Source organism: Perna viridis, chromosome 14 (genome assembly GCF_037379345.1).
Source record: "Perna viridis isolate PV_CMFRI_1.1 ecotype Kerala chromosome 14, ASM3737934v1, whole genome shotgun sequence".
NCBI classification, from domain to species: domain Eukaryota; kingdom Metazoa; phylum Mollusca; class Bivalvia; order Mytilida; family Mytilidae; genus Perna; species Perna viridis.
The window spans coordinates 17,822,969-17,850,321 of NC_142458.1; the positions used below are offsets into that span (position 1 = coordinate 17,822,969).

At 32.8% G+C, this 27,353-nt stretch overlaps 4 protein-coding genes across 6 annotated transcripts in view; 3 read left to right on the plus strand and 1 right to left on the minus strand.

Annotated features, from left to right (window-relative positions):
* Nucleotides 1-11,268, minus strand: part of LOC148598462 (WD repeat-containing protein 35-like) — a 29,555-nt gene extending 18,287 nt beyond the window's left edge. For both annotated transcript variants that reach the window (XM_088560425.1, XM_088560424.1), the window contains exons 1-10: nt 11,111-11,268; nt 8,997-9,114; nt 7,048-7,122; nt 6,149-6,241; nt 5,138-5,239; nt 2,884-2,963; nt 2,413-2,493; nt 1,655-1,820; nt 566-711; nt 57-182 (exon numbers count right to left, since the gene is read on the minus strand). In XM_088560425.1, coding sequence (XP_088416551.1) covers nt 57-182; nt 566-711; nt 1,655-1,820; nt 2,413-2,493; nt 2,884-2,963; nt 5,138-5,239; nt 6,149-6,241; nt 7,048-7,122; nt 8,997-9,114; nt 11,111-11,134 — 1,011 coding nt within the window. In that variant the 5' untranslated portion in view covers nt 11,135-11,268. The remainder of the gene's footprint in view (nt 1-56; nt 183-565; nt 712-1,654; nt 1,821-2,412; nt 2,494-2,883; nt 2,964-5,137; nt 5,240-6,148; nt 6,242-7,047; nt 7,123-8,996; nt 9,115-11,110) is intronic.
* A 94-nt stretch (nt 11,269-11,362) lies between these two features.
* On the plus strand, nt 11,363-15,769 carry LOC148598463 (large ribosomal subunit protein eL30-like). Its single transcript, XM_088560426.1, has 5 exons — nt 11,363-11,422; nt 12,980-13,036; nt 13,371-13,516; nt 14,499-14,629; nt 15,695-15,769. Exons 2-5 carry the CDS (start codon nt 13,016-13,018, stop codon nt 15,739-15,741), a joined length of 345 nt encoding a protein of 114 aa, XP_088416552.1. The 5' UTR covers nt 11,363-11,422; nt 12,980-13,015; the 3' UTR covers nt 15,742-15,769.
* A 2,775-nt stretch (nt 15,770-18,544) lies between these two features.
* LOC148598464 (uncharacterized) lies at nt 18,545-20,746 on the plus strand. Its single transcript, XM_088561665.1, has 2 exons — nt 18,545-18,826; nt 19,198-20,746. Exons 1-2 carry the CDS (start codon nt 18,792-18,794, stop codon nt 19,880-19,882), a joined length of 720 nt encoding a protein of 239 aa, XP_088417791.1. The 5' UTR covers nt 18,545-18,791; the 3' UTR covers nt 19,883-20,746.
* Nucleotides 20,747-24,044: 3,298 nt separating this feature from the next.
* The window catches only part of LOC148598465 (uncharacterized), a 56,174-nt gene continuing 52,865 nt past the window's right edge, over nt 24,045-27,353 (plus strand). The window contains exon 1 of one of the 2 annotated variants that reach the window (XM_088561256.1): nt 24,045-24,168. In XM_088561256.1, the coding sequence (XP_088417382.1) occupies nt 24,166-24,168 (3 nt within the window). In that variant the 5' untranslated portion in view covers nt 24,045-24,165. Of the gene's footprint in view, nt 24,169-25,006; nt 25,550-27,353 lie in introns of those variants that run through there. The other variant, XM_088561254.1, reaches the window with a different exon arrangement.

The following is a 27,353-nucleotide window of genomic DNA, read 5'->3' on the forward strand; positions in this document are numbered from 1 at the left end:
AATACAAATTGTCTACATTAATCAAACAAACATCGTACAATATTTGAACACAATACCTTGTAATCTGGTCTGATGTTGGCAAAGTAGATAAAGCTGTCCACAGCCAGAGCTATCCTCAAACTTCCACCTTCCCAGGAACATGAAGCTATCTGTTTTCCTGGTACCTTCAATGTCCGCAAATGCTGAAGTATGAAATGTTCAAAATATATTAAAATATTACATTATTGTTTAAGTATGAAGAGTCCAAAATATATCAAAATATTACATTATCATTAAAACATTTATTTCAAGACACTACTTGAGTACATCAAGTGTCCTGAATTCTTAGCTTTACCACAATTTGAACTAAACCCATCAACACTTCCAATACAATGTTAGTAAGGCCTCTGAATAATATATGTATAAATAGCTTTCGAAGTAGAATTCCGCATAACATTATCCAAAGTGTCTAAATATTGTTACCACTGAACACCTGTGTGATCTTTTGAACAGTCTTATCAAGTAGGAATATTGAAAAGGTAAAATTTAGATGCCAAAGTCATCTTAATTGACAGCTTGTTCTTACCTCACCAAATGGTGCATAAAACTGGACTACGTTGACCTCCTTCTCCTGTCCCAAGGCTCTCTGTGAGCCAGCCACAGCCAGAACAGAACCAGTATGGTTCCAGGCGATCTGGGTTACCTGCATACCAGTATCAATCAAAACTGGATCTAGAGACAGAAAATTCAATTTTAATTGTGAACAATCAAAATAAAAAAAGAAATTTCACATCAGGTCAAAATAAATTATTTAGGACTCAAAATATATATGATCATATCTTGAACAAAAATAATGCATACAGTTGTCTAAAAGGGCAAGGTTTCTGTTCATTACTGTGAAAGTACTTTAATTCCTGGATATCAATTTTCATGGATTAGTGAAGAAACACAAGTTTGTGTATTCTTGAATTTGTGGTTTGAATGTTTTCAGTGTACACATCAATGAGAATCTCTTTTACTTTTGGAATTAAATTTCGTATTTTGGTCTACCCACGAAAACCATGTACAATGGTACCCCACGAACAATAGTACTTACACAGTATATAACTATACAACACATTATATGGCATATTGAAGAATACTTTCAAATAATTGAAAAAAAAAATGCAATTTCATATTTTTTGTAATAGGTGAATAATTTGTGTTGATCCTCACAAGTAGGATACAAACAACTATTACCATGTGATAACCAGATATGTAATTCAATACACATGTATACATGTAAATATTTTTTCTACAAATTCTTAACATTGATGCAAACTAAACTGTGTTAACCAGGTAAATAATTCATTTGGAACTTTCATTCGACAAATTCCTTAACTTTGATGAAGAAACGCTTGAGCTTCTCCACTGCCCTAAGGCAAGGTTTTAAAAAGTAAACAACAAAATGGGAATACGAAAAATTTGAAATAAATATACAGTATGGGTAAAATCCGTATTTGAGAAGGAGGACTTCCCTTTAAAACAGAAGCAATTCAACAGAAAGTCACAAGTGTAAAATCGATCATAAGTAATGACTTCACAATACTATTTTCTATCATGGCACCATAGCTTATTGTCAATTTCACACTGACAACTTCTTGTAATATTGAATACAGGTCTGTCAGACACTCACTTTCATCCAATTCACTTCTCATGATCTGACACCTTCCAGTTTCAAAACAGATAGCCAGACTTGGACAGTTTGGCTCTACATATCCATTGGTGCCATTGTACCACTGTAGTCCAGCAATAGTCAGGGCTCCAGATACTCCGGACAAACAGTAAATTTGTACCTTGGACTGAAATATCAAAGTATACAGTATGTAGAAATGCTTACTACTGTTAACTGGAAATTTTTCAAATGTTCGCAAAGGCCCATCAATGTGAAAATTTGTGTAAATATGAATGTTATGTTTCAGGTTTTATAAAAAAAATAATTAATATATACACCCACCAGCACACAAACTTCAAATACATAAGCTTAGACCAAAAATCCTAAGGTCAAACGGGTAAACTGAAATGGAATATATACAACCACCAATGCACAAACTTCAACTTAAAAGTTTAAACTGAAAATCCAAAGGTCACACTGGTAACACTGAAGCACTGATTATATATACACCCAAGAGTGAATTAACTGTAAGTTATAAGCTTAGTCAGAAAATCCAAAGGTCACAGTGGAAACACTGAACCACTGATTATATATACACCCAAGAGTGAATTAACTGTAAGTTATAGGCTGTCAGAAAATCCAAAGGTCACAGTGGAAACACTTAAAACACTGAATAAATATGGATTTAACCAATACTTTACACAATGTAAACTGTGTTTAAACTAACATATACATCCACAAAGTTTGATACTATACAACCACAGCCTATCTATACTTACAATGAAATTTCCTGTATTGTCATAAATATGAGTCTCTCCATTGGTCATTCCAAACAGCAGAATTTTACCATCAGGAGACCACTGTTAGAAAATTACATTTAAAAACAAATAAGATATTGCATAGAAAATATTAAGTGAAAGTCAAACACCAAAACAGCTAACATCGACTACACATTTAACAGCTGTTAAAAATAAATTACATGTACATGTATATTAGGGTTCAGTTTTATATGATATAAATGTGAAATTTTTAAATAGGATCTCATAGGAATATTAATAATGGGGCAACTGAGCAAGTGCATGATTTTACTACAATGAAACTATTCTTAAAAATAACAAACAATAAATACTTCATTGGGACCTGATTCATCTAGACATGACTTATTAAGTATTCCTTTGTAAAAACAATACAGAATAAACACAGTTTCTTTTGTTAAAGTATCAAATTTCCAAGCATTACTGATAACTTACAGCAACATGTGCTAATTGTTGACCTTTCAGTTCCTTCCCCCATATTCTGTTTCCATCCACTGATCCTACTATAACTGCACCTATAAAGAAACTATATATTTAAAAAATGGGAACACATTTTTCATTTCCATTGTTGGTAATTCTATTAGTATTTCATATATCACTGAAATAGTATGTGAGGCCATCATTGGCCAAATAAAAATTCCATCTGAATAGTGCTAATTATTGAGAACTTGCCATAGTGGCAAGTGATGATTTCCTTACTATTATTTTAATGACCATGGCCAATACAGCTTCAATTATCTTAAACATTACAAAACATTGCTTTTGTCAACTCGAGACACTCAGGGGCTGCTCTGGCTTCCAAAAGTCTGTCGCCAGAAAAATCGCCTGCTGCCATTTATTGTCGCCAGTTTTCAGAAATTAGAGTCAAAGGGTGCCAAATAAAATTATACTTTTTAAAAAAAATATGACAATATTAAGTCCACTAATAATATCTTTGTCAATTCATCAAAAAAACCTCTCCATTCATGACATACATGTACCCAAGATTCACTTTTGATGCATGTATAAAGCAGGTTTTTAGCTCTAGTCTGTCACTTTCATATACATAAAAATAATAAAGTACTACTCCAGAAACAGTTATCATACTTCTATCAAAGACTTTATATTACAATTCTCATATAGTCCCTGATTTTAAAACATGTTCACCACTGTCCATTAATATGGTCTAATTTATCTAATACAATATAATTTGATTTTTTTTATATTTTTAACAATCTTGATTCTTTTTTTTTTCAAGTGATAAAATTTCTAGCAAACTACATTTTGTATCATGGACCATTAATTGTGTCCCTGTTTAATTATCTTGATGTCTGAATAGCATTTCTTTAATTAGATTTTGGGAATCCCCATTCTATTTGTTAACCGATTTTCCCACCAAAAAAGTCATATGACAAAAGTGTAAACAAAAGTCATCTATTTTCTTTTTTAATTCTTTCATTATGAAGTATTTAGACACTTCTTGATGGGATAATCATTGTTAATTGGACTTAATTTATTCTGTTATTAGGGAAGTCTGTTTCTGAATGTATTACATGGTTAAAAAGGGCTGTGAAGCTTGTGTGTAGCCATGGGCACATGGCCTTAATTGTGTTTACCTTCGACCAGATGATGAGAGTTTTGATTGGCTCAACAATATATTTACATTTGATTGACACCTCCCATGAGGATATTGTCAGTCACGGTCGCTGGTCTAATTACTTTTAATTGCCTTCAGTCATAAATTGGTCATGGTCAATTAACTCTGACCAGGTGTCAACACAATTGTTTAATTAGGGACAATATCCGTTGCTGATAAACTTCCTGTCAATTTTAATATACAAAACCTAGGCACCAAGAAAATTGCCAACTGGCTATTTTTGTCCCCAGATAAAATAAAAAATTGCAAATTGCAACATTGGCAAAGCCCAGCGCGACCCCTGACACTTCATGTGTAGTGTTAAGGATGTTCCATGGTCATATTCAGCAATTTTTGTCAGATTTTCTGATTTTGTCCATTTCGTAGCGTTAATATTATTTTCTTTTCATAATTTCATTAAACACACCTTAAGATGTTATATGGGAAGTTTTTATGAAACCCTTGTTATATCTTCAGAGGTTTTAACAGATAAAATCAACTTATCTAGAGAAATCCTTTTCCAGCAAAAATTGTGAATGCTTGTAATAAAAAAAAAATGAGCACACTGACCCATCTACTTTTTTTCTTCTTATATTGTTCTAACATGAAAGATATAAAAAAGATTTCACAACCCTTTAAAATTCTTTTTATTCTTAAATAGACCAGAAAACATCCTTTAATCCAGCTACCTAGTGAAATTTTATTCTGACAAGTTGAAAGGGTATATAATTCACCAATCTGACAGCGAAAATAAAACCTCATTGAATTTTTTCTAAGTGTGCCCATTTTGACTATATATATAGATATACAATCATAAACTCCTTACCCAAAAGAATTTTTTCTAAAATGCATTTAACTTATCTATAAAAAAAATGTTTCTGGTACATTTGTTTCTCAAATTTCACATCTTAGGGAAAAAAAATCATATATGAAACCAAATCTTCTCTAATCAAAACATGACAAAAGATAAAGAATACCAGCTGTTAAAGGATTCATTCTAAGCCAAACTAAGAGTCTTATTGGCTCCTGAAAATATATATTTTTACTTAATTTTACTACTGCTATTGAACTTACCATCTTCATATACAATGCAGATTTTCTGACCATCAGCATTCCATCCCATACTTCGGACTACAGATTTATTTCTGTTATTTATCATTTCTTCATACCACATTCCTGCAAATACAAAAGGCACTTTCCTCTACATGTACTTTGTTTCATGACTTCATTTGATCTTTAAACGGATTCTATGTTGTATAATATTAAAAGATGCTATGGCAAAATTGTTCTTCCTGAAGCATTATAGCATCATTATACTATGGAGAAATTTTTTTCACACTGATACTTCATGTATCTTGGAGGATAAAATTACATAATATATTTAGATCGTGTTGCTATCAGTTTTAAGAGATCAGTGCCATATAAATTTCTATAGTACTTAATGAAATTTCTATGGTGAACACTGAATACATCAGTTAAAACATAAATATTTAGGTGTCTTGTGAATATTTGTAGACACTTTTGTAAAATAAAATACAGAAGGGAAATTTATCCATGTATTAATACATTATATAAAATGCAGACCTAATTTTTGTGACATACAAATTTCCCTATTTCATATGCACAAAGTATAAAAACTAGTATACACAAAAATTGTTCCTATTTTCCTATTGCTAATTGCAAAGCTGAATTTCATCATTTCTTTCATAAAATCAAGATTTACTGCATATACTTGTGTAAATGTACACATCAACTTGTAGCTTAAATCAATATGAAACTTAAATATATAACTTTCTGTCATCCAATGTTTTTTTTTTTTTATTATTTTAATGTAAAACATAAAATGTAAAAGTGCAAGAAATCTGTTGTGTATTTTCTGAGAAAACTGCTATTTATTGAGAGTATTTTCTCCAAAAGAATTTGGTTGGAAGAGTGTTAAGCTCTATTGTTAAATGTTTGGACACATCCCTGGTAAAGCAATTAGCAGGAATCTGTTCATACGTTCTTGTTTAAAATAACACCAATTCATGAAACTATAATCTGTTTTTTTCTCAAATTGACAAGGCTTATATGACTTATACAAACCTTTATACAACATCCATACTATAATAAGTCCATACTGATCACTGGTAGTCAGCTTCTGGTAATGTTCATTCCATGTCACAACCTGTACTGCTCCTAATAAGAAAATACAAGTGAGTGTTACGTCATTCTTTTGTATTGTGACCAGGGGTCAGAATATCAAGATGGTTTGCAAAACTTTCAAATTATTGAGCTGAAATTCTAAGTCAGAAGATTTACAAATTTTGTTTTTACATAGTTGACAAAGTCATTACTATATACATAAAATGTATGTAGATAAAACAACACATAGCATTTATGGAAAAAAATTGACGCTGATGAGAGCAGTTTTTTTTTCAATGAAACATGTATGTTTTAAAGAAATTCAAAGAAAGATAACTCAGGTCAAAATACAAGCTACATGTAGTAAAGTCAAACTGAAACTGACAACAACTCCTAGCCCATCTTTGTTGCAATTTTGGGCCAAGTGAACAATGCCTGGAAAACTATTTTATGTAATCCAGTAGTATGAGTCCTGGTTTCATGGCATAAAATGTAGTTTAAAAAAAAAAAGAAGTATTTTACAATTAATACATTAATTACCCTTATAAATAGTGGAGATTAAAAACTTTGTTATCCAACTTTGTTTCCAAAGTAACCTGAGTTAGAAATAATAGCCTGCCAGCCAGGGCTTGCTAATTTTAACAAAAATATATGTAGCCATATTGTAAATGTATTGAAAAATTGTAGTCAGGGCTGGCTAGAATTTGAGTGAGTTTCTTACCCTGAAGTTACGTTAGAAAAAAATACAGAACACCTTTTGTTAAATAGTTGCTTACTAATGATTTCAATGTCCAACCTTTGACAGAATTTCTTTCTTTATTTTGTCATACTTTTCTATTCAACCAAATATTGACACCTACCACTATGTCCCTCCAGAGTCTGGTTCATAGATAAGTTACTTGGAGCAGCTAGACCTTTTACTTTGGCATCTTTCCCTGAAACACAAAATGTAGTTCATTTGCTTTGTTATTTTCACCTTGCAAACAAAACAATATGTTTTGCAGATTTGCTTATTGCTGAATTTTCCTCTAGTCTATCAGTCAAATTAACATTAGCATTTTCTACACATCTTTGCTGAAAGTTGCTTTTATATTATTTTTTTTATTATAAAAAATTAATCTAATATGATTGCATTGGACATATACATATGTACATGATATTGAGGACCTCTGAAGGACAGATTTTTTAGCCAAGTTTAAAACCTTTGTATCCAATATAAAGCTTCTTTTTAAAACTTTTTAGTTACTTTATGTTCTTTGTTGTGTATGTCTGTTTTCCATGTCTGGTCTTTGTCCCTGGATTACATTCTTTTGATTACCGCTATAACCTTGGTTCCCTTGATTACTCTTTCAAATATGCAAACTGATAACTATTCAATTCCTGATCAATTCAGTCTAGGTCATTTCATAACTTCAATTGAAATCCTTTGTCATGATATTACCTTTTTTCAGCAGCTGGATTGTAAAATTTCTGAGTTCCTAATTTTGTCATTTCCAAAGGGAAGGTTAAACTGTAACTCTCAACTTTAAGTAATTAATGATACAAGTATTCTTTTAAAAAAAATAAAATCTTCACAATAATAGTGAAGCTGTTATTCTCTGGCAGGATTTGAGAGGATATGAGCAATTTCCCACTGTTTGACATTAGTGAGTAATCAACCAGATATTGTAATGTTCCAATTTTTCTGAGAAAGAGCATGTACCCCCTCAGGGTTCGACATTAACGGTTGCCCGATTGCCCGGGGCAAGTAAATCGCCGGTCTGGGCAAGTAAAAACGACATCAAAGTTGCCCGACTGGGCAAGTGAAAAAAATATGTGCCCAAATTACATTATTTCTGATCATCGCAGCTCTAAAACATCGAAAATTACTTCTGTATAGTTCGCTGTTCTTCCCGACCTTGCTGACTTAGATTATCATTGGATAGTTTTCTGATTTTCCCTTTGCCAAAAATAGATCGTATGATATTAATGTCGACCAATCGGATGCGTCCAATTGTACATCTATTTTCGTTATCCAATTGAACATCGCGATTTATTTATGGAATTTCTTACTTTGGAAAACTGTAAGAAATCTGTATCGAAAACTTCGAAAATATGAGAGAAAAAGAGAAATAAAATTCTATTGAAGATAGTTATTGTTGTCCATTTGTTAAACTAAAGATGTGAAATAAAAACTCCTCACATGAATACTTGTAATTTCTTTGCTTCTTGTTTTACCCCTTATTCCCGCAAAAAATATGACGGCTTTTCGATTTATTTGGCTTATTTTTATTCAATTTTATTTAATTCAATGGTAATCAGTATTACATAGGTTCATGAATATGTCATGTTGTATTTGGTGCAATTCTGACAGGACAACATGAGCTGAGCTTTGCCATCACTTTGTGTATCCTTTGTCTGACTGGTACATTTTCTATTTGCCTTACAGAATTCTCTGAAAATAGTATACTCAACAATGTTGATTGATCATGGTGTCTAACTCTATGTATCACTGTAATCGAATCTTAGAATGGTCAATTTATGTTAAACCACTGTCATCTGCATTATAGTTGAATAGTTTCTTGCCATCCACGTCTTATTAAACAAGGGTTTCTGGTTTAAACACTATATAGTGACACAAAGTTCCGGGCAAGTATTTCAATATTTCGGGCAAGTGAATCACATATGTCACTTGCCCGACTGGACAAGTGAATATAAAAGTTAACGTCGAACCCTGCCCCTCTATTCCCACTTTAAAATTACAGCCTAGTGGATATCCTAGATGGGTCTATTAAATTTTCATAGCAAACCATTAAATAACAAGTCATACCTGAAGCTGTTTCTAGCTTTAGAACCTTTAACAGTCCTTCCTCACCACCACATGCTATGTAGCCTTGGTCTTTATTCCATGAAACATATTTCAACTTAGTGTTGTTGGGTATGGCAATCTGAAAGAGAAAAAAATATTACACAACTAGAATATTAAACAAGAGGCTCTCGAAGAGCCTGAATCACTCACCTTGTAAACCATGCCCTATTAACTCATTAGGTAAAGGAATCGTGCTTTGTTACCATGTTTGACCAAAACATTGCTAAAAAAGAGCATATATCAATGAATGCTGTAAGTTCAACTGAGTACCTAAGGCACTGTAAAATGTTGGAAATACATGTACCTTCAAAGTGTTTTATGAACATCTGGACAAAATTTAAAAACTGGTCCCCCATGCCCTTTTATTCCATCAAGGGGAGGGTGCATAAGCCCTCTATATAATTACTGAAAAAGAACATAAAATAAAGTTAAATTACGGCTACACATTTTCATCATCACCATTCACCTCAGGTTACCATACTACAAGTACATTTTATGCAACCCAATTATTGTTGAAGTCAAAGCAAGTATAAAAATTAAAGGGAAAATGGTTGCCATTTTGAAATTGGCTGTCCAGAACAAATTTTCGTCATCAATGTTCAACTTAGAATACCATGTTTCCTACAGAAATCAAAAATCATTGGAATCTGAACAACTGGAGAAAATGGTTGCAAAGTGGCAGCCATCTTAAAAATGGTACAGTTTCTGAGAAGATTTTCGAAGTTGTACATGTGAAAAACGAAAAAAAAATCTGTTTCATGGGCCACAACCCCTACAATAGAAAATTTCTGCATACATGTAAATCGGTCTTCTGATAGTGATCAATATTAAACTCTATCAGAATTTTGCCAAATTTAATGATTGATTCACAATGTTTTAACTTCACACATCCAGCAAATTGTTCTTGAAATGGGGAGTGTTAAAAAGTATGGTAATCACCATTATTATAATTAATGTGGATTTGCAATATTTTCACATTTATTAATTACTGGCTCAAACCAAAGTTTGTCAGACTATTATCTTCCATCTTGGCATTAAATGCTCTGATTTTAAACTTTAAAATCATAAAAAGAAAGATAACTTATGTACATAATCTGAATATATGTGCATTACTTCAACTAGTCTTGGAAAGAAACCATATCTTTACTTGAGTCTAGGCTTGAAATTAGTACCGTAAATGAAAAAGTAGGGACATAATTGCCAATGCTCCTTACTACTTGGTGTGGCTGTTAAAATGTTTACTATGATTGTAAAGACAATACATATTGGCAATCAGAATTTAACTTAAATTATAAGCTGTGGGCTATCAAACCCAAATTTTTGGTTAAAACCTAGTTCTATCACATAAAATCACACATTTTATGTTTATCTTTCATCTTTTCATCAGATATTTTCATTTTTTGTTTGAAGTCAATGAGTATCATAACCATATTCATAAAATGAAAAAAAAACTTTTAACCTTAAAATGATAAAAATTCGTTCCACCATATGAATCCGAAAATGCAGTCAGTCGTAACATAACAAGATGTCAGCTTCTAGGCCAGATGACTTCGTGTTTTAATTCGGGAATATTATCTTCCAAACAAGGTTTGTTGGGATAAATTAGACTTCTTTTTCTTGTAATTATATAGTTTTGTTGAAAAAATATTCTTAAAATGTCTGAATTTAAAGTTGATTTTTACACCTTCAAATGAAGGTCCCATGATAAAACCTTGCATTTTGACTATAAACAAAAAATGAAAATATCCGATGAAAACAAGAAAGATAAACATAAAATGCGTGGTTTTATGTTATAGAACTAGTTAAAACCCTGTGACGCAGTGTGAGTATCATAACCCAACTGTCTATCAATCAATGCTGATATATGTCTCTACACTGACTCTATTGAACACAGAATACTTTTGACAAGAAAGTTAATATGTTACGGTTTTAAAATGACGGCAGTCTGGGGCTTGAAGCCATTTCATTAGCCCTTATTTAGGGAAAAGCTTCATTGGCAACCAAATAAATATGACTTGAAATGCCCCTTAAGAGTGCAATCGTATAGCTAATTTGCAACTACTGAGATAATTTACCTTTTTACTCAAATAAACAAACATTGTTTCTAATAATTCATTCGATCATAACACTTTGTATTGTATTGAAACTTTCAAAATTCCTCTCTTTTTTTAGAACGCCGCCATCATTGGAATGCGACAATCGGAACAACTCGGGTATTTCCCTCCATGAAAAGAAGTTTATCTTTGTGCTTACGGAAAATCTGAGCAGTTCCGATTGTGGAATTGGATTGTGATTTCGTCGTCCTGTCAAAGGGAAATAACTAAAACTCTACCGGAAATAGAAAAATGCACTCTGGGTAGATATCCTTTTGCCTCGTGGTTTGCAAGGTGTGTGGACGTGAAATATTTTTTAGAAAAGAAACAAACGATAATTACTAGTAGCTTGATCGGAAAAGCGTCTATGTATTGTTTCCAAATGACAGGACGAAAATTTAGTAATTTTTTTTCAAGAAAACACCGCTGTAAATGCATCTTCAGCATTAATTTATTTTAAAATTGGGAGTTGTTAATTTTATTAAATAATAATTAAAACTTACAGGTGTAATGCCACAATTTCACGCCCCATTAGTTACTTTCTATGTTTCATATAGCTATTTATAAGGGTCATAGCTAAGTTCACATTAGGTTTAAAGATACCTTATCTCCCAGTCTCATAACTGCATACTTAATTTGCCTTCTTGGTACCAAAGAATACTAAAGGGAAAATAAAAAGCGCAGAAATTAGAATTTCTTTTTCAAAATTTTAGTATTATTAGTGGCCTAGAGTAGTTCTATAACATAAAACCACGCATTTTATGTTTTCATCGGATATTATCATTTTTTGTTTATAGTCAAAATGCGAGGTTTTATCATTGGACACCATTTTGCGGGAGTAACATTCTGGCGAATTGACCTGCGGGATGTTTTTTTTCTAGATATAACGTAATAACAAATAAAAATATTTAAGAATGATTGACATACAAAGTTAAAAGACCTGGATAAAAAAAAAACTTTTTACCAGATGCAGAAATTCCATTTAAAACATCCAAATTTGCTTTTAAATCAGCACATGTAAGATTCCATAAACACCAGAATCGATAAGTCCTGAGAAGCACGTTTCCGAATAGCGATCAGCAAATATTTAGGATTTTTAATGGTGCAACGAAATGAATATGAATACGAAAATGCTGTCAACCGTAACATAACAAGATGTCAGCTTCTACTAGGCCAGATCACTTTGTGTTTTAATTCGGGAATATCTACCAAACAAGGTTTGTTGGGATAAATTAGGCTTCTTTTTCTTGTAATTACATAGTTTTGTTGAAAAAATATTTTTAAAATGTTTGAATTTAAAAGTTGATTTTGACTATAAACAAAAAATGAAAACATGAAAGATGAACGTAAAATGCGTGGTTTTATGTTATAGAACTATGGCCTAGAGTTAATCGTCCATGATTTACCCTACACTAAGAAAAGAAAGTGAAGTTTGCAGACTACCGCTGATTCATCCGGCTTTCATATAATAGTCATATAGTATTACTGGGAATGGTGTGGACAAACTCCAGTAATTACGAGATATTAATGACTGACCTGTAGTCTTCAATGTGAATCACCCTCGACAGCGTTATCTATATGCTCTCAGTTATGGTGGGCTATATACCACTGCGAAGGTCTCACCAAATACCCTGAAATACAAGTATTAACCACAACGCTCTGGTAATCGTACCACAGTAATACCTAGTTTGACGTTTTGAACAACTGTGACTGGTTCCTGTAAGTGGTATTACACCTAGAACCAGCATTAGCTAACCATTAAATTTCTTGATTTCTGTTATACTTTTGGATTTAGTCTTAAGTATGTTTGAAATCCTTCCTTGCTCAATTTTTTTTTTTTTTTTTTTTCAGAATTCCTGCTTGAATTGCATAAGCAATAGAAGAAAAATGGCACCACAAAAGAAAACCGTAAGTTTTCATGGTGAAGTTTTCTTATGATGTGCTTCTGAAGCTTATAAGATTTTCACTGATGTTAAGGCCATGGTTTCCACCATTATCATTCGCCTGTATTAAGGAATATTTGGTAATTGTTCTGATTGACTAATAACATTAATGAATGGTAGGCTAGCCTTCTGAGAAGAAAAAAATCAAATTTCTATCATTTGAATTCCATAGAATTTCTAATTGTCATAGAAAATATACAATTTCCAAAATCAGATGTGGCAAGCTTTCTGTTAATATAACATGGTTTCTGTATGATTTTAAGAACAACTAAGGACTATAATATATCTTGTGTTTGTAGAAAAAGAACATTGAGAACATTAATTCTCGTTTGGCTCTGGTGATGAAGAGTGGTAAATATGTTCTGGGATACAAGCAAACCTTAAAAACCCTCCGTCAAGGAAAAGCCAAGCTTGTCATTATTGCTAACAACACCCCACCACTTAGGTATGTATTCTTAAAAGGGATATCATCTTCTGACCTAAATGTAGAATATTCCATTGATATTTTCAGGCCTGATGAAGGTTTCAGTATTAAATAATCTTTTAAAATAGTTATTACAGTAATAATGCCATTAACTGTTGTGTTCATGAAATATATGACTGAATTAAGTACACAAGCAAGGTTTCATCTTACCAAATTCATGCTTAAATAAAGAAATTTTCTAAGAGCAAAATCAACACTGTCACGTTTTATCCAGCAATTTAGAGCTAGATAGCATTAAGATGAAGTGTTGGCTGCTTGACCATGAATCTGGAGCCAAAATTTCAATTTTGTAATTGGCAAAGATGGATCAGGGTCATTCAGTGGTAAGGTTACTGACAAAAATTTAATCTGGAGTCACACTGATGTGACTAAGATAGATTCCTGACCTGTCAGTATTTCTCTTTTTCTTTGTTAAAAGCATATTGTGAAATACATGAAGCAGTGTTTAGATGTCCTCAGTTGTTGATTGGGTATTCCAATTCCATGAATAACAAGGTAACTAGTTGCAGACAGGTAATTAGAGACTTGCTCTGGTTTTATAATGAGTATCAGATCTCACACTTTAAAGAGTGGATATGTTATAATATTTTTGCAGTGATAAAATCAGAAAATTTAGGCCGACTTGAAGTAATTTCGTTAGTTTTTGGGCCTTGCCTGATCTCTTGATAGGGTGTCCACATTAACAGTAGTTATTGTCATGTCAATGACTTTAAAAAAATGAATAAAACGTTTACCGCAGTTAGAAATAATTAAACTCAGATATATATAAATCAACTTAAATATTTTCTTCCCAAAAAAAAATTTGTGGAATTAATAAGAAAAAAAGCTGATACTTTGTTTGCTTTACAGTTAATTTTCTCTTATATGCAACTTAGCAAAACGTTTTCTGTTCATTTACATATGATATTTTTTGATTGATATTTTATTTATCTCTGTCTTGTAGGAAGAGTGAAATCGAATACTATGCTATGTTGGCCAAGACTGGTGTCCACCATTACACTGGCAATAATATAGAGTTAGGAACTGCCTGTGGTAAATACTTCAGAGTCTGTACCCTGGGAATCACTGATCCAGGTATGTGTATTCTCTGTCATATTACACTGGTCTGATAGGGGATTGTTTTTATTTTTATACCCCTGATGAAGATGATCAAAGGTTTTTGTCAAGGGTCATGATTAATTTTTGAGGCTGGTAGCCCAGATTTTTACGGACAAAATTTTGGTACATAAGAAAACTTGTTTGAGGATATGAACTATTTGTTCATTGTTAAAGACCCTCATGCAACATTGAGGTGCAGAACAGGAATGAAAGCCCTGTTCCTTGATAATTTTTAATTTTTGTCATTGTATAGTGTGATTTGTTGTTACACACACATTCACTCGTTCTCTCATAGCCTCCCTATTTATATGCATGATGGAAAACCCTAAAATGAGCAGTTGAAGTTAAAAATGAGCTTTGGATCTATGAATTAAAATTATACAACTGATTCATATAATCTATACATTTTACAAAATACTGGAAGCGGAAATTAATAAGCAGTTGTAAATGAGAAACCAACATTGGTTATGAACCATTTTCGTATTATTAAATCTGGTTACCGATAAAAGTTAACCGAGGACACTATGTTTCCGATCGAATGGTAACCAAGTAAAACTCCAACCGTAACTTTTGTTTACAATATAAAAAAAAATTACAATTCGCCAGCTGGGCTACTAAAATAGAAAAAATGGTCACCCAGGCACATTTATCGTTGCCATTGGCAAATGGGCGACCATTAATCTTTTCCTGTCTGTGTTAGTCTTCATTTGTTACCAGAACTTCTCTCAAACTACTGAACAGAACTACAGACTTGGCATGTAGCAAGGAGACAATATGTTGTTGCATTATATAATCTTGGAAATTTGATCCCTCAGTAGTTGAGGTTATGCCACTTTGAATTAAATTGCACTAAGTCTTGTTATAATAACTTAATGTACTAAATATAACGAGTTGTCAGCTCTGTACAAAAAAAAATGATGTCAAAAGATTGGTCTTAAGTCTTCAGTTTCAGTCAATGTGATGTTTTGTACAGCTAAAGTTAATCATTGTCATTTACATTTGTATGATAAATCTTACTAATTTTCCTTGTTTTAATTGCAGGAGATTCAGATATTATCAGAAATATGCCAACAGAACAGCAGCAGTGAACAGATTGAAAATAAAACTTAATCTGTAGATTGCTTTTACTGATTTTATCATAATCAATACTGTGCATCTCAATTGTCTGTAAATGTGCTTTGTACTAAGCTGAATTTTGGAGTTTTACACCTTGTCCATGCCCCCAGGTTATAGTGAAGTCTGGGTTCCTTGTTTATGTTTTATTAGTTTGACCTTAGTCAGTTTGGCAAATCAGTTTTCCACAATTTTTTGGTCATGAATGCAGATATACATTTGTCATTTGGTATATTGCTTTGCCATGACAAGTTACAGGTCAGTTTGCTTTTTGTTTTGTTGATTTTTTTTGCTTAGTTATGGCCCTTGGACTTGCATGTTCATTTAAAAAAAATTAGTTTTCCACACTTTTTTCCACATGCTTGCCAATGTTCATTTGATATTTGGTACATTGCGTTGCCATAAGAAGTTGTAAATCAAGTTTAAACTTGATCAAACTTTTGATATTTTTTTTTTGCTGAGTTGTGGCCCTTGAATCTGAAAAAAAGTTAATGGAAAAAACGTATTTTCCATCATGATTGAAGATGTACCCGGTACATTTGATATTAGGGGCCGAATATCTATTTGTGAATACATAGTTCAAAGAATAGACAATGTTTTGAAAATGGTATCCTTCATGAATAAATATACATGTATTAAGGGCAGTTGATAAATCAATAGGATTTTGTCAAGGTTCATCGACTACTTTTATATATAAAAAGAACTGGGTGAGCAATACCATTTTTGACAAGTGGCTCTGCAGTGTTTTCAGACGAATTTGTCAAATAAAATGGATGTGCTATATATGAACAACTACATTTGTATAACAACTCTGGAAATAAGCTAAGCGGTTTCCTAAGACCATTGTTCAAATTTGCATCACAGCGATGAAAAATAAAGACTGAATAATTCCCCTGCATTTTTATACACTTTGAATATGGATTTGTGGTCCGTAAACACTTGGTTTTCGTTGGGTTACTTCAATTTGAACATTTATATGTTGAATTTAAAACCACAACAGGAAGATTGATATTGTATTATTTTTTGTTATTTATGCTTCTGTTTCTCCGTTCATTTCTTGAGTAAAGTAAAATTTTGTGGACTTGCATGGGTCTGCTCTTACCTGTAGAAGTATCAGTGTGTCCATACTTATCATAACTGTTCGGGGTTGGACATCTGCGGTCGTATCAAACTGCCATGTGTGGCATTTTGTGTTCAATTGGGGGGAAAAGAAGATCCATTGATTGGTTCTCTTGGTACCCCCGGAAAGGTATAGGATGGCGGAGACAGAAAGATCAATGTTGTAAAGCTGCATCTTCGGAACAATTGGGATTTAATTCCACATCAACAATACCAGTATTGTATTAGTATTCTGTAGTACATCACAGTCACTAAAGAAAAATGTATTGACATCGGAGAAAAACCTACTAATGTAGTATAAAAAAATCCTCGATTCAATTTATAGAGTCTAGCTGTGATCTACTTTCTACCAAATACGCAACTCTGTTAAAATTGAATTTTATGGAAAGGTCAGTACATTGTGCATTTTGTCATGCATGTGCGATCTTAACTAGGAAAAAATGCATCCCTAACTTTCTTGAGAACAAAAAATATGAACGAATCGCAAAGCTATGATATCACAAAACTACAACACAATTGCAGCTTTAAATTTTTAATTCAAATTCAATTCAGATGCTGAGCTAACAGGGTATAACCAAAAAAAAATCTCACCCTTCCAGACAGTTTTGATACTGATATTTGGCGACGAAACCAAACGAGTTTTAACGCGGGTACATTCCACAAGTTGCACACCGAATTCAAAATCACACTCTTCAGTTATTTGAGACAAAAATTTACTTGTTCTCTAGCAAACAAAAAAGTTGATCGAGTGCGATTGAGCCGAAAAACTTGCACACTTTACACTTTTTGAACCCACCAAGACTCGACCTTGATGTGCATGCATTCCTATTGACTGGGTCATATAGAAATTAAATATTAGTATAATAGATGAATGACGATAAGGAATAAAACGTAATCGCTTCTAACGTAACGTTTTGTCGCGCAGTTTCCTATTTTCTCGATCTAATTCAAAATGTAAGTTAATAAAAAGGCATATCCAAAAGAATCAGTGGCCTGCTGCTTTTTTTCAAGTGCATGGAACGGATATTTTTTTCTTTTCATTTAATTTAACTATCTTGTTTTTGTTTGTTTGTTTTGTTTTTTTTTTTTTTTTGTCAATCCCTTCCTTCCTGAACCGATTTCTTCTCTTCCAACCACCATCCCTTTATTCCAGCCCAGTTACTAGTGTTATATCAGAAATTGAATTTAGTCATTCAAATGTTATTATAAGTGGGTTGAATAACTCAATTCAAATTTTTATATATATAACCCTATAAAGCAGTTACATTTTTTCTATTTTGATATCTGGGTAATTTTTTGAAAGAGGAGGGATTTTAACGGTGGCAGTATATATATCGTTTCCATAAAGAATGGGCATTAATGATTTTAATTTTGTAGTCGAATGAAAAGCATAAACCTACTCTAATGAATACTTTTAGCCTTTTAAAAGATCTAGTACGGACTCGGTTCGGTAGGAAAGGATAAATAGCCTTTTCGAAATATATAGGATCCGTTTTCATTCAATAGATATAGTGCAAAAACTTTCCATTAATAGCTTTACACAATATAAAACTATGTGAACTTTAACGGCATTAGAGTAAACAAATCCAAATCATGCAACGGTGTTTTGCCATTACTACTATAACGTCATTTGCCGAAGTATATACGCATAACGGGACCAGTTGGCAACTGGTTGATTCGAAGGCAACACAAAATTGTTGTGAACATTTGCCATATCGTTGCGAAATAAGTTGCTATATGATTTAAGACAAAAACAGCATTGACAGAGATTGTAGCGATTCATTTAAGAAATCATATATGACGGCGTTACTGGATTGTGATGGCCTAAATCAAGAAATCTTCGAAGATCTTATCCTAGGACTAGTGACTGAACTTACCTTTGATAAAAGCCATCGTAAGATTCTCAATGGGCAATTCGGACTCAAGTGAACAGGGCTTTGAGTAAGTTATACTCTAATTATTCCGATTTTAAAACATTCCGTTCATGCTGCACATTATTTACATTCATATTTTATAAATTGGAACTATTGGAAGGTTATAGATCAAGTAGTTTTATTTTCACGAATATTGAAATAGCTCTGTATTGTTCAGTAATCTTCCAGACTATTGTACAATCGTATGTTGATATATATGGAATGTAATTTTAGGACAAGTATACATAATATTTCTTTCATGGCATTTCCGTGTATGATTACCGTGTCATTTTTAATGCTGGGGACCACCTTTTGAATATAATGGATTTTGTTGTGCTACGCAAACGTTTGCAATTATGAAAAACTAAAAAAAAATACATTACTTGTTCGTGATTCCAGGAGATATAACGGCGAGGAGGAAGAGCAACCTCAAAGAGCTGCTAAAAAGCATCCAAAGGGACGACCGAAACACAGACGAGTGTTAACTCCCGTCGACGGACCAATTATCGAAGAGCCTGATAGTGAAGAGAACTCAAAATCGGTTAGAGCAGAACCAATATCTCCGGCAGAGGTGCCTGCCAAGAAGCAGCAACATTCTGAAAGAGAAAAAGATTTTCGCACCAATACCCAGGTCAACCAATCAACGAAGAGACCTCCTCCAATTACGGAAAGACCAACACATTATAGTGAACCTATTCTTGACAAGAACTACTTAAACAATTCAAAGGGTTATGATTCGGAACGATACAAAATCGAGTACACTGGCAACAATCGTGCTGCCCTACGGTCTTCGCAAAAGACTCTTATAAAAAGAACTGACGCAGGAAACAGTGCAAGGCAAAAACCGATGGAAAAACCTAAAGGGTATGTACTTGTCCGGAAACCGAGTTCTAACCAGACGGCTTTGCCCGACTCATCTGAATTGAAAAGAATTAACGTACCGTATTCTAATAATATGACAAATACTGTGGTCAAAGACAAACCATTGCCAAGAGGAAATGCCGATGACAACACTAATACACGTGATATTGTGGATTCTCATAGTACCGAAAAAAATAGCCACCCTGGGATGTGGATGCCGTAAATCATAGCGAAAGATTTTATGCTCAATTCAGAATGGTGCTACTCGTTTATGTTATTTTTCTTCTGTTGTATTTCTTTTACTGATTTGGTGCAATGTTTTGTATTATGTTTGACTGAACTCTACAACAGGCATGTTGATGGTAATATACTTTGCCTTGTGTTGTTATTTTGATCGGTAATATTCGTTTGACAGTGGCCAGAGATTTACGGAGGGTAACCCGGTGCTCCAAATTGTTCCTCAAGACAGAAAGTGAAACTATGCATTGTATGCACTTGGGGCAATAATACAATGCTAAATAAACGAATGTGCCACATTGTTTTTTTAAATGTATTGCTTCCTGATAGTTTCAATGTCGTTACAACATTTTTTTGTAATTTTCAGATTAATTCGTAAGGTAGGGCCAGGACAACGCCTACAGGAACTGTTTTGATTTTGACTGAACAGTGACGTTACGCACGCTATTCGGTAACATCAGAATTCGACGTTTGTCGACACTTTTCGTTTCATACTTGCTTGCTTATTGAAACACGTGTACACGTGTACAGTAAAGCAAAATATACAATAATTTTTATTGGTAGCAATTATTTAAAACATCTTGAACATTTCGTAAAAAATCGAAAAGATTGATTATCAGTACTACCGGTAAATTAAATTTGCAAATGGGTGGAATGCAACCGCAACATTGATATACATGTATGATTTTATATTACAAGTACCAACAGAAGAAATTGGACCATTCACAACTTAGTATTTCGATTGAAAGAGCTTTCTATCCATCTGAAAATCGGGCTTTCATCAACACCCATTAGATAGTTGATTGATTTTCTTTTTTGCTCATTTGCGTTAACCAAAATAAAAAAAAAATTATGACTCCATTTTCTGCATTAATTTTATCTATTAGCATTCTGCTTTTCTATACATTTTAAAATTTCTGTCAACACTATTTTGCGTTTCAGTCACTCTACTCCGATCGAATTCCTATAAACTATAAGAATTTATTCTATTCTATTCTATTCTATTCTTATTTTGGTTTATTTTTCTGTTTGTTAATAACACAAAATACAGATACTCTTAGTCTTTTTATATCGCTTTGATTCTGAATTTTTCGTCTCTTCAGTTGCATGTTCTATACTTGTAATTACAGAGACGAGTATAAGTGTCTGGTTCTTGTCAACTAAAGCGGAAATTATTTATTTATTTCACAATTTTCAGATTGACGTAAAACGTTCCAAACGTTCAAAAAGTGAAAGTTCGACAAATCGCTAGATATTTTTGTTCGAATTTTATCCGTTTTAAATGGCTTAAACCATAAAAAAATTAAATATATGTATTCCTAAGTGTATGTACAATTACACAGTATCATTATTTCATAGAAGAAATTCTCAGCTGATTGTAGAATAACGTTGGAGCATGAAATTTTCTCAACAAACCCGGAAAATATTGACATCTGACATTTTGCCAGACATTTTCAAAAAGACGTAACTTTATTGCTTATATTGAAAATTTTATCAAATGCTGACGTAGAATTGCTGAAAGTATGTACATTTTTAGGAAAAATTAATCTGAAAAGAATATTGTATAAATAAGTTCTTACATTAATAACAGAATTTGATTACTGAGCACTTTTAGAAATATGACTATTTACCAACACTTTCATTTTTGCACTGAATATTTTGTTTGCCTTAAATTAACGCAATTTCGATAATTATCTCAAAAAGAACACATGAAATTATTCTTCCAAGCAAAATTTGGCGAATTTCATACCTTCTGCAATAGCGCAATTCACTGTTTTAGCTTTTTTGGACCAACAGTATGTTACACCTGACATACGGAATTTTGACGTTTTTACGGTTTTTCGGAAAGTTTAATTGATAATAAAGAATTAGAAGTACCGTGTGCAACAAATATTCAGAAATTAAATTTGTTCCGATTCCAAAAGTATACAGCTTTCACATAAGCACAGTTTTGATTGTTTTCAATAGTCATTTATAGTTTAGATAGGCGTGTTTTTTCGCAATAGCGTGCGTAACGTCTGTGCTGTCTTGTTTTATTTCACCCTTATAACTTACTGTTTTACAGCTCTATGAAAATAACAACTTTCATATAGTCTTTCTTTGAATAGTGACCACGCGGTATAGATATATGTAATTCAATATGAGTTATGGTTTGTTAAATATCAAGGTCATATTTATACATGTATGCAAACGATCAGATGATTCATGCATGATGCATGATGATTTGTGGTTAATATTCTAAAAAAAACAATAAAAGTGCGTGTCTTATGAGATCTTAAATTTACAAACGTAAAAATACTGGCCCGATGCAGGTATTGCAGCCGTTGACTGTGGGTTCAATGGAAGTGAAAACAGCATCTTTAGGAACGGTCTAAACTTTTTTTCATATGGGAGCTAGGGCCCAAGAAAGAAATCTCCGTGTGCTCGCCACGTTATATTCCTGCAATTGTTTGCCTTCAGATTTTTTTGTCAACAGAAAACAAAATGGTATCCATCCGTTCAACACTGAAATCGATAGAGGATACCTTCTATATTTGGTAAGAAAAATAAGAAAAATTGGAGGTGTGCATCGTCGACTACACCACCTTTTTGATTCGGCGAAATTTGAGTCAAGGGAACTATTTAACTTTTCTCAATTGTTGAAAACCTTCTTGGCACTTCTCCTTTCAAATTGCTTTGCGGTTAGTTTAAGATCATTCTAAAACAATTTATATCGTGGTATCTAACGGATATTTCAACTAAGCAAAATCAATTAAATTCAATATTCAGTAAAATCTTTTCAAAATGCAGATTTTATAGCCGTTTTATGTTTCGAAACGGTACGTCATTGTTTGTCATTTTTTGACGCGGAGTTTAAGATCCCAGACTACCAATGGTAAAATATGTTTGCTTGTCTTCTGGCACCCATTGGACCTTCACATGTATATGTCTCCGCATACCTCTCAGGTGACAAGGTGAAAGTGATTCCGGATAACCTTAGACAAACAATTTCATGCTTGAATGGGGTGAATGCTCGTTAATAATGCTCGGATCAAAAGGGGAAAGTTGTACATGTAACATTCAGACCTTGCATACCTGTTCAGGTGAAAATAATAGCATAAATGGTAAATACAAGACCGCATGAATATCTATTAGGCCGAATACTCACGGTAACAATGCTCTATATTGCGTAAGAAACATTCAGAATGCATATGAAATCACCCCTTTATTTGGAGTGTAAGAGGTAGTTCTGTATCTTTTACAATCCACAGCAAAAATGTTACTGTGCTTTGTTATCTATACAACAAATCACAAGTTTTTTTTTCTTGGACACGCTATATATAAGTACTATTATATTTCATTCAATTTGATATATTTCAACACAATCGGTTCTACAAAACTTATATGATTAAACACTGTTTTTTTCCAGAATTTATCGATGTGTAAAATCGGACCATTCACTATGTATGTTTATTCTCTTGAATGTTCTCATTAAGTGAAATAGACATTGCAAATGGCGGCATTCAACCGACAACTTGACCACAGGTCCTTGGGACCTGGATTTATAGGAGATAAACGAAAAAACTGGGCATAGTATAAACAGCATTAAATAGCAAGCGGACTTGTCTGAGAACACATATAATAATTCAAATGTGGAAACAAAATGATTTGATATTTTTTGTGATGAAAAAAAAATCCAGGTCCCAAGGGCCTGTGAACGTGACATGGCTGTCAATTTCAATATTCACAGTATTTACGGGCTACTGATAACTTTATTCTTTCAAAAATTGAAGGTTCAAATATGCAATGCCGAAATTTGATAGAATAAAGCAGATAATACCGTTTTAAGCCTCTAAACTGCTCTATTTAGACAAAGCGATGGTAGACATGTTGTTTACGATATGTACATTGAATTTTCAGTTATTAAAAACTGTCATTGATGAGTTCGTAAAATGTTAACAACCAATCATATTGCACGAAAAAGGCATAAGCTAATTAGATTGGGATAATACGAGTTTAAATGCATCTGCCAGGTTCTTAAATTGACATATTATGGAACAATAATAAGAGAAAAAAATCGATTTCATGCCACACTATAGTGACCCAGGTGAAAACATCCAGGTGAATGGGGGAAATATTTGTAATGTTGTTAATATATTTGTTCAGTAGTACTAAGTAATCACAGACAAATTTTATGTCGTTTATCTAATGAAAAATCACCAAATAATTACACACTGATGTCATAATATTTGTTTACACCTTTTTGGAATAAACCTTTCACACGTGGTAATGGTAAGTTGAATTAATTTGATTCCATTACAAAGATGTTGGTGATTTTGACACAGAAATGGTGACTTTATGTCAAATTTAAGAATTAGGTTTCATTCGTGATAAATCATTTAGATTTTATCATGTGAATTGATGGCGCATTTAATTTGACCCAGGTTATAACTGAATATATAGAAAGGGTAAATACAACATTGTCTAAGGAAAAGAATGTCGGATGTAAAAGATGTTTGTCTCGTCTTGGTTGACCTTAACATATGATCATTGGTTTCTCTTGATGTTGTGTTTAGGGCATCTTTGGTTACAATCAACTCCGGTATAAAGGCGTTTTAGTTACAATTAATACACGTATAGATCTTTTTTTTCTTACGAATATGTACTGTCAAACCACAGGAGCTTGAAATCTTATCAACATATGTAATTTAAGGATGCATGTTATGAAGCTTTAATATACGGGTTCACCACCAGAAGCAGCTTGGAACTGTCGCGTACCTCTACTAGAAACTCCTCCTGTTAGTGATCGAACTGGTATTTATAGAGCTTCATACAAAATTTTAAGCTGATATTGTAAAATTTGTCCTTTGTGTAAGGCTATGTAAATGAAATGAAAAGGGGCAAATTTCTACAAATTAGGCGAAACATTTTTTTTGGACTATAGCAAGGGTGGCTCTCAAACGAAATTAAACGTTTGTCTCTTGAGGCTTGTCTTATATATTTCTTAAACTCTTTGTTCGTAGTATTTCTTTATTTGCTTATTTAGAATTTTCCCAGAAGAGTTTTTGAAGGCCACAGACTGATAACAAGACAACTTGAGGACAACTAGGAAACATTGCCGAATTATCCATGTATCGGCATGACAATATATACAGATTTTACGAAAAGCTGTATTTTTTAACAAATTCCAAGATGACGTCTGAATAATTTAATTTGGGGTTAACACAGTACTATATGTATTTACATTGACTATAAAAGGCTTGAACAGATGAAGCATAAAAAGACGAATCTGTTCATCCATTGCAAGGTGCATTTATTGAGATGTCATTAACCACAAAATATGTCAAATCCACGTTATTGAAATTCTTTAAGGATACTACCCTACCATTTTTAAATAAATAAGCGAAACGTCAAAGCGGGCGTTATAGACACTCAAGGTCGCTTCGCTCGACTTCAATCGATGGGAAACCCCTTTGTATTTATGTATCACAGTTTAAAGTAATTCGGGTATAGAAAATTATGAACCATGAACAGTTCAACTTAAAATATTTCTTATATTAATAACAGGAGCATTCCTGCAGTTGAATCGTTATATAAATACCATGGGTATTTAAATCTTTTAGTTTTTATTTGGATCTGTTGCAATATGGAACTAGATTTGAAGGGAAAGATGGTAAGTCGCTTTCGTAACATGTCCTTTTAGAAGTTGCTTTAAAGTCATACATTATTTTTGTCAGCAAATTTGTAAACTTGTCGACTGGTTAGATAAATACTAAGGGTTTAAAATACATGTAAGTGATTTGTTGGTTGTCCACGTACGTCTACGTTGTGCAATCTGAAATCTATCTTTTATTTCCGTGGAAGTAGTAAATAAGAATTAGAGCAGGGTATTGGTCCAAATATTTTCCCACACTCGACATTTATTCTGACCAGCATTCCAATAATACCAGTATTTACCAGTTTTAGGGCTATATTATCTAATTTCAAGAAGAGTATTTCAAAAATATCACCCTGTATAATGTCTCTCTCAGACACGCGATTGCATACAATTCAGAAAGTTCTGCTTGCATCATTTTTTCTTGACTAGACCTATAATTTAACTCAGTGACCTAGATTTTAGACATAAAACTAACAGGGCGGAGTTAGTTATCATTGGGGTTTTGTATGTTATCATGATAACACATAGTTACATATTACTTATAATGGTTTCATTCGGGGATGTCAGGAAAGCTTTTCTGTGGAAGTTGTATAACCATGAAGACTAGTTTTGGCCCGAAACTCCCAAGTCGGATACCAGACGGACTTGCCCTCACTCTTAATACCAGATTAGAAAAGACAAATTAATGTGTTTCTATGTTACAAAAACAAAAACAAAAACAAAACAAAAAAAAAAACAACAAACAAACAAAACAACAAAACAAAACAAAACAAAATGGCAACCTTACACATGTACCACTGATATATTGTTCATACCTAAACTATCACAGATTTATTACCTCTGTATAACTTGAAATAATATCATGGATAAGACATAAAATGGATTTTTAAAAAAGATTACACGTTGAAAGGTACATAAAAGTATATTTCAATAACCTAGTCTCCGCAATAACCAAAATAAGTTTTTAGAGTAACCCCATATATATTTTGTCACACGTTTTCGCTTCCAATGAGGGAGGGTTTCCCGATTTCCCAGCCTACAGGTATAATGAGGGTTTACGAAATATGAATTCTTATTTGTAAATATGATATTCTAATTATCAGAGGAGTGTTTGTTTTATATGACACAGACTATCGAGTATTTACTTTGGACATATTTCAACTTACCAATTTGTCGTAAAATTTTGGTAGGCAATTTAGACAATTCACTTGCTACTAGTATTTTCTTGTTTTATACTAAGTTCGTTCTTTTCTTCTAATGAATATGAAAATACGAGCAAGTATGCAGATATATAGCAGTCTGGAATTTAAATTCGTGGTCATATATGAGGACACTTAAAGTACAATTGTGACATATATATTTCTTTAAAAAAATAACGTCGATGTTTTGAAACACTTTAGCTGTCTGTCAGTCTGTCCTACACACTTTTGTGAGTCCTCGGTAATTATTGCATGCACACATTTTCATGAAACTTTGTAGGTAGTAAGGATGGTATGTAGATTTGAACGTTACCAATTTATGATTCACTGAATTTTATGGGGGTTATATACTCCTTTGAAATTTGGAACTGGGAATACATACGATCAACTTAATTTAACTTCACTTGTCAGGTGTGCTGGATAGTCCTCGACTTCTGAAAATGATGTCGTCACTAATTTTGAGCTTCTTTAAAATTGTAATGACATAGGAATGTCTGTGTTGACAATATTCCTTTAGTTACCCGGATTTAGTTAACATTCATTTTTTTTCTGTTTGTTCTGAATTTTGACAATGATTCCATTATCACACATGCATACGTGGCGTTTAATTCTGTCATCAT

Excerpts from the sequence above, each read along its gene's own strand:
- LOC148598463 (XM_088560426.1), top strand. The coding sequence starts at position 13,016 with ATGGCACCACAAAAGAAAACC. Across the intron at positions 13,037-13,370 it reads TGGCACCACAAAAGAAAACC|AAAAAGAACATTGAGAACAT; the intron begins GTAAGTTTTCAT and ends TTGTGTTTGTAG. Across the intron at positions 14,630-15,694 it reads CCTGGGAATCACTGATCCAG|GAGATTCAGATATTATCAGA; the intron begins GTATGTGTATTC and ends TTTTAATTGCAG.
- LOC148598464 (XM_088561665.1), top strand. The coding sequence starts at position 18,792 with ATGGGCAATTCGGACTCAAGTGAACAGGGCTTTGA. Across the intron at positions 18,827-19,197 it reads TCAAGTGAACAGGGCTTTGA|GAGATATAACGGCGAGGAGG; the intron begins GTAAGTTATACT and ends TCGTGATTCCAG.